The sequence below is a fragment of the Homalodisca vitripennis genome, unplaced genomic scaffold, assembly GCF_021130785.1.
Source record: "Homalodisca vitripennis isolate AUS2020 unplaced genomic scaffold, UT_GWSS_2.1 ScUCBcl_163;HRSCAF=1458, whole genome shotgun sequence".
Taxonomy (NCBI): Eukaryota; Metazoa; Arthropoda; class Insecta; order Hemiptera; family Cicadellidae; genus Homalodisca; species Homalodisca vitripennis.
Window position 1 is genome coordinate 9,020 of NW_025776293.1, and position 15,835 is coordinate 24,854.

General features: G+C 32.8%; 1 protein-coding gene across 1 annotated transcript in view; it reads left to right on the forward strand.

The window, feature by feature from the left end:
• Positions 1 to 3,967: 3,967 nt before the first annotated feature.
• Positions 3,968 to 15,835, forward strand: part of LOC124370425 (kynurenine/alpha-aminoadipate aminotransferase, mitochondrial-like) — a 39,302-nt gene continuing 27,434 nt past the window's right edge. Inside the window, exons 1-3 of the mRNA XM_046828709.1 lie at positions 3,968 to 4,122; positions 8,376 to 8,565; positions 9,585 to 9,701. Coding sequence (XP_046684665.1) covers positions 8,455 to 8,565; positions 9,585 to 9,701 — 228 coding nt within the window. The 5' untranslated portion in view covers positions 3,968 to 4,122; positions 8,376 to 8,454. The remainder of the gene's footprint in view (positions 4,123 to 8,375; positions 8,566 to 9,584; positions 9,702 to 15,835) is intronic.

A 15,835-nucleotide genomic window follows, 5' to 3' on the forward strand; every position in this document is an offset into this window, starting at 1 on the left:
TGTTAAGGTTTGTGAAAGTGTGAAACATATAAAAATTCACATTACTAAACTACAAGAAAATTACTGTACAAATAACATGTCATAAAGTACATTATAATATATTAACAGCAATGTATCTACTTTGATCATTACAATGTGAAAAATGGCAGGTATAATTTTTTTTACAAAACTAAAAAGTCAAAAACAACTTGGTACATTGCTGTTTACAACCCACTAGATTGTTTTGTTTGCTTAATTCTTAAATTTCCATTGTCATAATTTTATTTTATTAAAGTTATAAAAAATTACTAGAAATAAGCATTGAGTTTCTTGCCAACTGTAATTGTGTAGAAATTCACAATTACAGCACCAATTTGAATATTTTTTTATAAGAAACCAATTAGAACCCTGAAAAACCATGTTTTCTATTTTTCAAATAAGACACAAAAAATTTAACTAACTAACTTGCACACCATATGAATACAGTTTACTTATAAGTAACTCATGAGGTATTCTGTCGAAGGCTTTAGATCAATTATGGTTGCAGATGATATTGTTTTATATTCAAAATTATGAATAACATTACCAACTAGAGTTTCTACAGCTTTTAGCAGTAAAAAACCCAAACTGCTATTTACATAAGAGACCATTCAGCATGAAAAAGGTTTGTAATTAATTGGTTTTTAATACAGTATTCAAATATTTTGATAAAATAGGTATTAAAGACATGGGACGATAACTGGAAGGGTTTGTTTTATCTTTATCACCCTTCTTATAAATAGGAACCACTTTTGCTATTTTTAAACATTGACAAAATTTTGCCTTCAATTAACATTCAATTAAATAGATAAGTTAGTAGTTCAGCTATGACACTGATAATCTGTTTTGTAATCTTATTCGAAAACCCATAGTAATCTTCACTACCAGATAGATTTAATTCAGAAGCACACTTTAGGACATCTTCAACAACAATTATTTTGCAATATAACGTATTTGTTGGAGTACAACTATTTACATAATTATTTACTAAGTTAAGAGCTACACTTAAATCAGCAGGTACTTGTGTTTTACTCATATCAATCGATAAATGTATAAGATATTCATTCAAAACATTAGAATCAATAGGAGACTCATTAGATTCTGATCCTGTGTTTGTTTTAGCTTTGATAATATTCCATGAGGCTTTACATTTATTTTAGACATATTAATGTAATCTTCATTTGCCAATAGCTTTTCTCCCTTAATCAAGGTTTTATAGTTTTCTAACTTCCTTGTACACAGATTTCCAACAGTTATTTGGCCTTTGGAATTTTTAACTATAACTTCATTTAAATAACATGTTTCTTCATATAAACTAGTCAATAAATTAATAAAATGGCTCCTCAACTATATATAAAAAACTGAAACCTAGTCCAGTCTAATTTAAGAAGTAGTTCTTTAAAACTATCACCACTCTTGTATATGTTATTAGTTCTTACAGCACATTGTATATTTGTTAAATTAGATTTATATAGAGCACTAAGATGCCAGCATGGTCAGACAGGTGAGATTCTATTACTCTACATTTAAGATTTGCTGTACTTATATTAGTGATAATGTTGCCTAAACATGTTTCTCTCCTCTCGTTTTTTTCCACGTTCCAAGTCATACATATTGAATGTGCATAATAAATTAAGAAAGAACACCTTTTCAAATGATTTTTTAATTATATTTATGTTAAAATCTCCAGACAAAAGAAAAGTTTCTTTGTGTTTTTGATAAAAATTGTAAAAGTGTTTCTAGTAAACAGAAGACATTGTTAACATTGGAATCAGGTATACAATATACAGTAACAATAGGTATATTGTAATAGTTACAATTATGGAATTTTCTTTTTTTAGTAAAATTGCTGAAGCTTCAAAAACAATAGAAGAAAATAGTATTACAAACTAATTATCTGAAATTCCATCGCATATACACAGCTTACTCCTCAAGGAGAGGGTTTCTGCAATAACTACTGACTAAATTAAAACCTAGTGGATGATATAAAAGTAATTCTTCTTCAAGCCAATTTTCATTAATTGTTATTATGTCAATGGTTATATTAAGTTCGTTTATCCAAATATTTAACATATCTAGTTTAATTTAAATTGTTAATTCCAACCAGAGACTGAAAATGATACTGGACTTCCTCAAATCTGATAAGATAAGAGAGGCCTGCCTGCAGCAGCTGCAGGTAATAATTGTAAAACAGGTTTGAGTTTGTAAGGAAAGTGTTTGTCTATCGAAGTCTATGTAAGTCAGAGTGTATCCTTACTTTTAACTCACACTGTATATCTATTAAAAGAACAATCCAGAGGCTTTTACTATAAGAAAAACAGAAAAAAATTAATTGTGTGGGATCGGCAGAACTTTCTTTGATGAAAATACAAAGCCCTCGGAATATGTAGCCTTATTTTAATGATGATCTGCTAGATCTTATTTGTAAAGAAGGTAATATGAATGGTAATGATAAACAAGAAAGCGAGGCCCTATCTCCGTCTCAAGCAGTCGATTCCAAATGGGAGCCTCTTTCTGTACTAAAACTCAGTAAGTTATAACTCTGCAGTACTCTGAACTATAGAACTCTGCAGTATTAAAAATAATACTTATCAAGGATTTAAAGGCGATTGAGATTTTAATTATCAAGATTCAATATTAATTTATAAAATGTTTTTATTTTAATGAGAGTTTTATATACGGTCTAATATATATATATATATATGTATAAATTGTTTTGATTTATTATATGTTATGTTTCAGAACGAATAAAAAATTGCTTCAAACACTTGTAAGTCTTTGCCAAAAATGTAACGATTCTTCAACCCGAATGGCGTCACATGACACTTCCCAACAGGGAAGGATTACTGACTACAACTATTTTTTCAACACTAAGGCCAGAAGAAGAATGCCTTCCATTCTAAGGGAGCTATGTAATTGCTTTATATAAGTAACTTTTAGTTTCTTGTTTATGAACAAAATATTATTTCTAGTGAGTGGTAAGATTATAGCAGAGTCAGGAGGAACAACTCACTCTGTAGACTGTTAATAAGTATGTACTGTAAAAGGTGTTGATAAACTAGTTTAAAAAGAAATGATCATCGTCTACAACTATTCTTTCAAAACTAAGGCAAAAAGAAGAATGCTTTGCATTCTAAGAGAGAATTGCTTCATATGTAGTAACTTTTATTTTCTTGTTTCTTTACACAATGTTCTAGTCAGTGGTAAGATCATAAATTACTTGTCAGCCATACTGAATTTGCAACAGCTTTTTAACATTCTATTGAAAAATATTGCATTCTGAGTTAAACTTTTTTGTTTGAAAATGGTAAAACATGTTTCTTTTATAACTGTTGAAAAAGACTTCCTGAAACTGTCAGTGCTTCTTCAATTTGCAACAATAAATTTAGTATTGATGTTTTAGTCTGTTACAAACACATTTGGAGTTATGGCAGACTTTGTCAAAAAGTATACTTTAGTGCTTCACTAAAAAATACTGTAGTTAGGTCAAATATCACTATTGCCATCTAAAATCTATCATCAGCAAGTGTAACATCTTTATTTCGTTTTGCCCTTAATGGCAACACTGTACGTATATAATAACTAACATAATAAGGTTACTGAACATAATGTATTCTATTAACATTAAAATGGTATGGATCCATAAATTTTATGGAACGCTGTAGTCCATTAACACTTTGTTTTTGGACTGGATTCAAGATTCAAATGGCAGACCTCTATTCAGCCAGCTAAACAAAATGTAATAAACTTAAAATAAGTGTTGTACAAAGTATTTGTAAATTAGTCTATCAAACTTCACCAAACGATATTTCAGGACAAAATAAGTAAGACTGTGATATAAGTATAGTCTTATTTCACTTAGTTTTCTGTCTTTCTTTCTGCATGTGTTCTTTTTTAAATTATATCTTTGAATTGAGCTATATAACTATGTATATTTCAGTGAAGAAAACCCCTTCCTCCTCAGGGTATTACATTTGGTGTTGGGGTGCCTAATGTTCAAACTTTTCCATTTCAAGAAATTTCTGTGAAGTTGAAGAATGGTTCAAGCTACAAAATTGATGGAAAAGATCTCGAGGTAGCACTTCAGTATTTGCCAAGTCTTGGGTAAGGCTATTATTTCAACATTCACTACTAATATTGCTTTTAAAAAATTGGGAGGAATATATAAGTAAACATTTCTTTAAGAGGGATATCCTCTCTTAATTAGGTTAGGATAGAATGTAGTGTCTTTTGGTTTTAAGTTGCTTTGTTGTGCCCAAATTACAGACAATGAGTTGAGTAACTAAGTATCCATACTAAAATATTACAATGAAATACAAAAATTTTCCATTGGCAGTTTTGATATATTTCTATGGTAAGTCATAGTTATTTATTTGGAAATTAGTAGTCATAGCCATTTGCTGCAATTGTATATTTTCCCAATAATGAAGAATTATTGGTTATGTAAAAAAAATGCAAAGACATAAAGATAACAATTTTTGGTGAAAATTTCAAAATAGAGTATTGTAAGTGGAAACAAATAAATCTTCACAAAAATAAGACAACTATAAAAATATTTAAAAAACAGAGATGTGAAAGAGTGATCAAAAGTGAATGTTAGATTCATATAAGAGTTAGATATCTTCAAAAAACATGTACATTTTAGCAAAAACTAATACAGTAAGTAGGAATAACAAAAGTATCAAAGAAGGAAAAATATTTTTTTGGCAAGATACACATAAATTATGTGGCCAAATGTGCAAAAGAAATTTAGTCAAAGTTTCTCAAAACTAGCAAGATGCATGAACAAGTCAATGAACAGATAGACACAGTGTTTTGCCGTCTGTTTCAGACCATCTTAAACTTTGCTTTTGCTTTTTCCATCAATTAACAGGTTAGCACTGATTTGGAGGTTGTTAAACAATGATTGAAAGGCCATGGCCTTCAATTCAATCCTAGCAAATACTCTGTTTTGAAAGTTAGCAAATCGGCTTATTTTCTAGGGAAGTAACAGCCATAGATAAAGATAATTCTGTGTTACTTGCTAGTGAACAAAGAAGTTTAAAATACAAACATAGTTCTTAAACAACTAAGCAAAGAATACTCAAAGAGGTCACTTGTAGAGGCAAGCAATGCTGAGCGACATTTACACACCCGCCATAAGAGTACCTGAATTGGTTGGGCAAGATGATTAAATGGCTTGCTGAGATGATCTGCAGGGTGGTGAGATGTGGTAGTGGTGCTCAAGCAATCTACCAAATCAATGCATATCATCTGATAATTCACTGACTCTGCATGGTTCTTCGGCTCCTGACAGTTCGCCGGCCATTGTTAGTTCACCAGCCCGAGTAATCCATTACCACTTAGCAGAAAGCAGGGAAGAATTAAAAGGAAAATGTTGATGTCAGTAAACAATTCTTTTCTTTAGAGAACGCACAATCTCCCACTCTGAACTAAAGGAACACACAATGTCAGCCCCTAGATTTGTATCAAATCAATATACTGTCCATCAGAAATAAATAAATGCCTTAGAACTATTTTAAAGTCTTAGTTGGAGTGCTATAACAGTAAACGAGCATTGGCTTAATATTTATAATATATTCCTGTGGGTTACTGACACTTTAGCTGGGATTTTTTTATATAAGCCCACTACTTATCGGGAGAGGTTGTATTTTATGAAAAGAATAGTATAGAGAATGAGAAATTTATTATAAAATAATTGTTTTCAAACATCAGAATGTGGTTATTATTAATATTTATCGAACTCCAGACTTATTTTACAATTCTTTTTTAGTATTTGAAAGTCTTCTTGATCAACTCAATAAAAATTACTATTATAGTATGACAATGTCTGGAGATTTTTTTAATATGGATATCAGTAAACAAACAAAATGAAAGTTATTCTTCTCTTAATCTACTGAGATCATTTAACCTGTACTGCTTAAATAAAGAATGAACCAGACAAAACATCTTATGTGATGTAGTAGATTCCAACTTATCTGACCATTGTGATGTGTTGCCTTTGATTATTTTATTGAGGTAATAACCTATTTTTCTTACATTCTACATTCTATTAAAAACTTCAAATTTACCTCACGGGTAGAAGATCATTACAGTTACTCCTTAAGAAAAAAATACTTATGTACACCTACACATAGGTTTGCATCCTTTAACAAGAAACCTATGTTTATAAGAATAAAATATTTTAATAGACTTCCAAAGAATTAAAAAATACTATTACTAATACTGTTAAATATTAGAAAAAAGTTTAAAAGAATATTTGTCATCCAAGCCTCTTTGTTTGACAAATGAGCTTTTTTTATTAAAACTCCATTAGTTCATGATTGGTGACTAAATATAAAAATGTCAACACTGGAGCTCAGTTATTTTGTATGTATTATATAATTTAAGTTTTTATGATGTAATTTGTGCCTTGTTATTGCAATAAAGGCCGGTATCGACAGTGCAAGGCTGCTCGCTGCGAATGCCTCGTGGCGAATGCTCGGCTTTGCCTCGGACTGTGGATACCGGGGTTACTCGCTATGAGGCGTTCGCGTCACACAATGTGAGGCGAGCCGTATGCTTGTCGGTTTTAGAGCAGTGCTCAAAGGTGCCTCGCTCCGAGCTGTGCGTCAAATGGATACCTGCGCTGTCTGCCTCGCACCGTACAAGACAATTCTGCACTGCAAACCAATAAACCTCCACAACGAAAATGTCATCATGGATAATCATGGTATGATCAGACAATTAGTGGAGTGTTATGAAACCAAACGTTTACTGTGGGACTCGAAACACCCTGAATATTATAATAAAAACAAGAGAGAAGACTTGTGGCGCGAAATATAGCAGTCAATGATAACCGATTTCGATAAATTTTATGATCCACCAACAGGATTTACGTCGCTTTTCTGTTGTTTTTTCCTAATAATCGTCGCCATCACAACAAAAGCAGCGGCAGCAACTTGCGCATTTCTAGAAAAAAAAAAACATATTGTTCTAACTGTCTTCACTATGAATGCGGGTGGTTCGCGTGCTCGCAATGAGCATTCGTGGTTACAAACTAGCTGCTAGCTGAAGAGCTCAGCCTGAGGCAGATGGCACGAGGCATTCGCAGCGAGCAGCCTCGCACTGTCGATACCGGCCTTTATGCTATTCACAAATTGATGTAAATTATGATGCCATTCACTATATCTATGTGTAGAACCTGATGAATAAAGAGTGTTTTAATCTGAATACTATAATTTATGTGAAAAAAATTAAAATAAAATCTACAGAAAGAAAAGAACATGTAAAATGGTTTACACAGGATCTTAAAAATATAAGAGATTTTGTAATGATTTTATATGACTACATTAAGCATAGTAAAGAGGAGTAAGATAACATTAAACATAGAGATTTGTACGTGAAAGTAAAGCATAATTATACATACAATGTTAGCCAGGGTAAGAAAATAGAAGTTTAAAATAATATAATTGTATTAATAAATTAGGATTATGTGTAGTAATATAAAGTTTTATACTTTAGTAACAGTATTCAATGTATTCTATGAGTATTTGTGAGTGGTGTGAATGAGTCATTGTTTAGTTAGACAGACAAGAGGCCAAGCTGAACCAATTAAAACATAGGAGCATTTTAACAAGGAAATCCCATGTAAAGGTGGACTCCACAATTTGGGTAAACCCAGTGTGTAAAACCGATCACAGCGCCTATTAAAGATTGATGTGACCGAACTAACCTACGTGTAGGTCAGCGATTCCGACCTGTGGCTTCCAGAACATAATTTTGTGAAACTAATATTTAAATGATGCTTTCTATGGAAACTATAACGTGGCTATGGCAGAAAGTCTGGAAATACGGCAAATCGGAAGTCACAAGTAAAGTGGAGACTAAGGTTGAAAAAAATTAATGTTTTAAATATCGAAATGAAAGCAACGCACAAACTCATGGTTAGTAACAGAATAAATATAAATCAAACATGGGGTGGAGAATAAAAGAACGCAAAAGTAAAGGTACTATTTAGGAAATGAATAATTAGGAAGAAGTTAGCTGCTACAAAATAATGGTGTTGATCGTATTTAATTAATCCAACCCCTCATGTAGTCCTGGCTCTCGTGACTTATTACACTTACTATTCCTATAGCTGCTGCCTCAAACGATGATTTCTGTAAGCGACTGAGATGAGAGACCCATGTTTACCAAGAACTCTAAACCAAATTTTGCCCTAGTATTAGTGTTTATTGTGTCATGTTATTAAAAAATATATGTCATTAACATAGAAGTAGCTCAAATACAAAGACTAAAACAATTTATTAAATAAATGTAATATAAATTTAATATTCAAATATTTACCGAGCGATCTCATAGTGGTATTTTTGCAGCTACCCTCCTCTCTTGAAGCAACTCCAGGACTTGCAGGACAAGATCCATGGACCGCAGGACTGGACCAAGCAAAGCCTGATGGTCACCTCAGGTTCTTCTGAGGCAATGGCTGCAGTCTTCGACATGATACTGACGCATGGCGACCCCATCATCATCGCTATCCCACTCTACAGTGGTGTGGCTGAAATGGTAAATGGACAAGATTGGTCATGTTCATGTATGTAACTCATAAAATATTCTACAATGGTTTTTCTGTATTATATTACGAGTAAAAGCTTTGTTTAACTTAACATTTGTCATCAATATTATCGTCTATATTCATCATTAATATATCATGCAATAGATGTTGTCAAAATTTATAATAAATAATACATTGAATTATGTATTATGTCATAATTATTTACAATGTAAAATTAGAGAACATCTTAATAAAACCATAAGCAATACCCTTACCAACAATAACAATTTATAATGACTTAAGCCTTAGACAGAAAAACAGCCAAACAACAAAGATGCAACAACCATAATATAACATTAAAATAAAATATAAGACAATTTGACAATAAATACAAGACAATAAAATTTGTGTATACTGTAAAAAGGATTTAAAACCAACCACATATAAATTTTACACTTAAAGCTCTTAAAGTTGAGTTCTTTTATTCTCACAGGCAATCAATGTAAATATCAAGTTGTACCATGTAAATTTTTCAAAGAGGGTGAGGTTTTCTGTGGAATTTAACATAAAAGTTGGTAACCAGTCGCCATTTTAGACTTTGTTGTAAAACTTTTCAATTATAGGTCTTCATAAGAATAGTGTATGTTCAAAATTTCAACTTCTATTGGTTACCTAAAAAAACACTATAATGTAAAAAAAAAACATATAGACAGAATGATGTAACTGCTATGAGACAGTAAACTCTGATTATGATTCTTGACTTGAAAAAACTCACAATTGGAAACGGCTGAAAAAATAGTTAATTTTATTAAACTGGTTGAGTTTGTATTGTTAAAGAAGGGAGTATAGAGCAACATTTAGCCATCATACAACATACTAAAGTGTACTTTGTTAAATGTATCATTTGATTTTTTTATGTATCACCAGTTTATTCATATAGTGGCTACTGGACAGATGCAAGCAGAATTCCATATAAGGTCACAGTATACATTGTACAGTGTTTTATAATGCAATATGTCTGTTGTTATAGTTAAGGCCATATAATCCACAGTATATTGGCTTGGAACAAGACAAAGACGGAGTTCAACCACATCAACTCCGTCGTCTGCTAGAGGAGAGAGTTCAAGAAGACAAACCCCTACCTAAGGTATTGTATTAATAGTGTGTATATAACAACTTATGAATCCTATTATAAAAACATTTGGGGGGTCCTTGGTACTTCACACTATTAGTCCAGTGCTTCTGGTACTGTTAAAAAGTTTGGATGGCCTTTTTTGGTGTGTCACTTGAGTCATTGTGTAGTGCAAAGTATAATTTTTCTCACAAATTAAAAGAAATGGTAGTAAGAAAATATTTCTTTCATTAATAAACACAAACAGTGGTAATATCATCACTAACAAGATATTGGTCAGTTGCTTCGTTGATCCGACCCGTTTATCTGACAGAAAAAGGTCCACTAAAGTACATCCATTTTTTAAATCATATCATTCCTCAGTATCAGTAAAACCCTATTGGACACTTTTTTAATTTTCTGTATAGTTTTAATTCGAGAATCACCACGATTTTGGACTAAATGATGCAATATAACTGATTTAAATATTCTGTTACACTTGTTAAAATCTCGTTAAAAATGTGAGTAAATTTGTGATAATGTTTCCTACCCACTCATGTACCTCATGAGTTCAGAGAAGATCCCAATACAAATCCTAAAACATAAAATATAAAATATTTTAAACTTTTATTCTTGAGCTACATGTAAATACTTCACATGGGACAAACAAACCTAACTTCTGACTATCTTATAACTACCCTATCCCCATCCTCCGAGGATGGAAGAAAGGGTGTGGCAACACGCATGGCAGACCTGGAGTAGCGAGACACGACACTGAACAGTAGTAAGAGAAATTTTTGTTGATTTTTATTTCCATTGTGGCACCGTTAAAACGAACTAATTAAGTTACAGTAAAATGCTTTATTTGGTAAAGTGCCTGAGCTTGTTTTAAAATTTTTAAATAATTATATTGACTTTATGTTTTTATTCTGAGCTTTATGTAAGAGAGTAAACTTTTTTTTTTTAATATAGATTATGATAATGCTAGCCAATAAATAAACTTGATTTTGTGTAACATAGTTGATTACTACATATTCCAATAATTGTTAATTGAGATAATGTTTTAATAATGAAAGCCAGATTAGTTAAGTTATTGTTATTTTATTTTCAATACTTTATTATAGGCTGTTATAATAAGCGGTTAATATTTTATGTATATGTATGTGTATATGTGTATGTATGTGTGTATGTACGTATGTATGTGTGTATGCATGTGTATGTATATATTAGTATATCAGGTTTTGCTTATTTAACATAGAATGGTTTAAATAATAGAATGGTTTCATTTAATATTTATATCATTTAGCGGATAATTTTAAGCTATAAGTTGTTATTTTTATTTAAATTATTTGTTCAGTTAAAAATTACGTACTTTTTTTTATTTTACTCTGGAGCCGGAGGGCTAGTGGCCAAGGTTGGCAATGAAGTTGTGCCCTGCATATGGTCACATATATTATAGAATGTTTGTAAATTGTATGAATATTATGTGCTTGTTGTGTGTGTATGTGTGTAGCCACGGTAATGAGAGTGTCCGCGTCCCCGTGCCGACGCCGTGTCTGGGGGGCCGTGGGTCTAGGATAGCAGGCCCGCACGACTCCGCTCACACTTCGCGACCGGTTTGTCCTCCCCCTCCCATTGCTCCCCCCCCGCACCCCTCCTAACCTCCTTATTACGCAACCCATCACCCCTCCTAACCTCCTTATCACGCAACCCATCACCACGGCCCAACTCCTTATCAATAGTATGTCTCCCTATCGCAAACAATTTAAAGCAGCTCATCTGAACGCTCAATCGCTTAGATGTCATATAGATGAAGTTAGAACTATTTTTATGAATCAGATGTTTGATGTCATTACTATATCTGAGTCTTGGTTAAAGCCGAGTATTCCTGACGGTGAGGTAGCACTTCTGGGTTATTTAATTTTCAGAAATGATAGATTGTCCAAAATTGGTGGGGGTGTGTGTGTGTATTTATAAAAGAAAATTTTGGGGTTAAGCACTTGTACTCTACACCGCAGGAGTATTCGGCTAAACCGGAATTTATGTTTTTAGAAATTAATGTGTCTGTTTCAGAGGTACTTCTCTTAGGATTATGTTACCGTCCGCCTAAGGTGGGGCATATGGATGACTTTGAGGATACTCTCTTGCGCCTTCTCCCGGGCTATGGCCGTGTCTTGATTATGGGTGACTTTAATACGGATCTTCTGAAACCTAACAATCACAACACTATACAGCTCACTAGGATGTTTCAATCCTGCAACCTGACTATACTACCACTGAACGCCACGCACCACACTGCCGAAACCGCCACCTGGCTAGATCTTATGGTAGTCTCGGACCCTGAGGAATCATTACACCATGGGCAGCTTCCAATTCCGGCAATTTCCCATCATGATTTAATTTTCTGTGCCCTTTCATTAAAAGTTCCCAAACCTAAAGAAAAATATATAACTTACAGATCATACAGAAATATGAATGAAATTGCATTTTTTGCGGATGTTTATTCATACCCATGGCATTCCGTGCAGAATAAGGAGACTGTTGATGAGATGATTGACTCTTTAAATTCTCTTATATTAAAGCTGTATGACAAACATGCCCCTCTTGTTACCAAGCGAATTAATAAGAAACGACCCGTTCCCTGGATTACCGAGAATATTCTCGGTCTAATGGCCGAAAGAGATGCCTTGTTTCGGAGGGCTCGGCGCTCTAGAGATGTCAACTTAATGATACGGTACCGCCATCTTCGTAACCAAGTCAAACAACAAATTAGAAATTCCCGTCTTCGATACATAAATGGAATGTTTTCAGACAGAAATCAATCGACAACTGCGTTATGGAGTAATGTCAAGAAGCTTGGTTTTGGTAAGCAACCCTCTCCTGCCTCTATTAATATTTCACTTAATGATCTAAACGAGTATTTTTCATCATTTTCTCAAAAATCTATCACCGAAGTTGTTCAAACCCATTTAGATGAATTGAGTCAACAAACCCATAATATTCCCTCAGACAGCCAGTTTCGTTTAAATCCAGTATTAGAGGTAGATGTCCTTAAAGCAATCAGGCGTATACAAACGAATGCTACGGGTTCAGACAACATATCAATCTTATTAGTTAAGAAAATTCTTTTTGCTATTCTCCCTGTCATTACAGCAATTTATAATAAATCTCTCACAACAGGTGTTTTCCCCACACAATGGAAGTCCGCCTTAGTTCGTCCACTAAATAAAATTAAATCTCCATCTGAACCCCAAGACTACCGACCAATTAGTATCTTACCAGCTCTCTCGAAAGGCCTTGAGCGAATAGTACATTCCCAAATATCAGATTTCTTGTCTAAAAATAATATTATTAATGTTTTTTAGTCTGGCTTTCGCCAAAACCATAGTACAGAAACTGCACTTCTGAAAATAACTGATGACATTCGATTAGCCATGGATCGAGGTCTTTATACCTTACTAGTTCTATTCGATTTCAGCAAGGCCTTCAATACAATCATTCATAATATTCTATTTAAAAAGCTTAAAAATTTAGGTTTCTCTGAAAATGCTTTAGCATGGATAAAATCATATCTGAGGGACAGAAAGCAGTGTGTGTGCAATGACAACTCAATGTCTGATTTCAGAACTGTGACCTGCGGAGTTCCGCAAGGATCAATACTTGGCCCACTACTTTTTATTTTGTACATAAATGACATTAACACTGTATTGCGACATTGCAAATTTCACTGTTATGCTGATAACTTACAAATCTACTCACACTTTAACATTATCGACATAAACCAGACTGTGAAGTGGATGAATGAAGACATACAACGGCTTGTTCAATGGGCTTTAAAAAATGGACTTAAACTTAACCTGGATAAAACCAACCCATGATTGTCTGTCATCAACGACTTGCCAGCTCCACTGACCTACAAAATACACCGAAAATAACTGTAGACGGAAAACTTTTACCATACGTTGAAAGGGTAAAAAGTCTAGGACTAATCATAAGCAACACACTTGGATGGACCGATGCAGTGGTGTACACCTGTAACAGGGTGTACTCTGCTGTGCACACACTGAAACGAATGCAAGGACTTCTACCATTTCACATTAAACTTCTGTTGATCAAGTCACTTGTGTTTCCTTACTTTAACTACTGCAACTCTGTAATCAATGACATGACTGTAGCCCTTAGCACTAAACTGCAAAGAGCACAAAATTACTGCATTCGCTTTCTGGTTGATTTACGTCGAAGGGATCATGTTACACCATATTTTATTCAATCATCAATTCTAAAATTAGCTGATCCAAGATCGATTCGAATTTTGTCATTGTTGCACTCTATTATTAATACGGATTTACCAAAATATTTATCTGAAAACTTTCAGTTTTTGGCGGGGAGTGGCGCAAGAGAAACTCGGTCTGGTGCACTAAGTCTCAGAATTCCAATACACAGAACCAAAACCTATAACCGATCCTTCACCGTTACCGCCTGTAGATTATGGAACTCCTTACCAGATCCTGTCAAACAAATTGAGAGCCGAAAACGGTTTGTGGCGGAGCTGAGACGAAAATACCTGGACCGGATGATCGTGGCGGGCGGCGGGGCTACTCTTTGAATCGTGACTGTGTGAATGGAAGAGTGAATGGAATACCGTAAGTTATAGTTAATTAGCCTTAATTTGCATTATTAAGATTAATTTTTTAAGAGGTTAAATGTAAGAAAGGACCATGTGGTCCTAATTTCGCCTCAATAAAGAAGTATTTCTTTCTTTTCTTTCTTCTTTCTTTCTTTCTTTTCTTTCTCCCCTATCACAACCTCATTTTTAGAAATTTTGCTAGGATTTACAAAAAACTCAAGGCTCCCAAATAAAGAGCTGTATGGAGATATATGAAACATAATTTGGAAGTGCATAATACATACTACAACTTTATTTTTTCATTCCCAATTATCTTCTTGTCTTTAAACCACCTAAAAAATCTAAAAAAAATATTAAATTTCATATTTTTATGTAAAAATGTAAATAAAGTATACCAGATATGTCAAATACCATACATAATTTTGATCATGTAATACATAAAGAGCAAATTTGTAAATTAAAAATTTTATACTTCAAAAATTTCCCTAGCCTTACTATTTTTTTTGTGAAGATGGATAAATCCATTTTTCAGAAATTGCCAGTTTTATAACCACAATAAAGTAAAGCTATCTTACTTTTATATGTTTTGATTACTTACAAAGAGGGCCGACTAGATGTAGCCTAGGGCAGAGTTTTGGATTGTGGCTCCCAAAAGTATTAAAATATGACTTTTGTCACAAACTCTACATTTCCAAATAAATAAAAGAACAATTTATCTGCAAACTCATGCTTAATATTCTACAGCATCATGTCATTCTCAACGAATGTTCTCTTATCATACAGACAGGAGCATCCTTTAATTAAAGTTGAAGGGATATAATACTCTGTCCTTTTTATCAATTAAGTTGAGGAGATCTAGGTAAACATAACAAAATGACATACAAAGTTCAATTCAATTCTTTGTAAACTATAAAAAATAGAATTATTCACGAAGTGAATCCTTTTAAAAACAAGATAATATATTGGATTAGATATGTTTATAACATTCTATGCTTATTAAACAACCATAATAATGGAGCCAAACAAATTCTAGTTTACTTAGGTTCTCTTTCCCATACAATAAATATTTACCACCGAAATTCAAAAAGAGAAAATAAACTTTTTCAAAACAAAAAGGGAAACGCACATTAACAGAAACACATTAACACACATTGACAGAAAGTCTATGCAAACTGATTTAATTATCCCTTAAAATTTCAGCCTGTGTTTCATTCAAGCTATGTATCAGGCTTATGAATGTTTCTATGAAAGAAGAAAATTTAAATGAAGAAAAACAATTAATAAAATACTAGACAACAAATGGATACAATCGTAAAATAATTGGTACATTGATTGATAAATAGAGAAATTAAAACCAAAGTAACAAAGGATTACAATTTGAAAAAGGAAACACAATATATTTGTGTTCCGTACAACCCAGAACTACATAAACCAATCTGAAATACAACTAGTTATGGTTGTAAAACACATAAATACAAAAAAACTTCTAACTTAGATCAATATGAAAAGCAAATATTTAGCTAGTATAGCTAATATATGATTT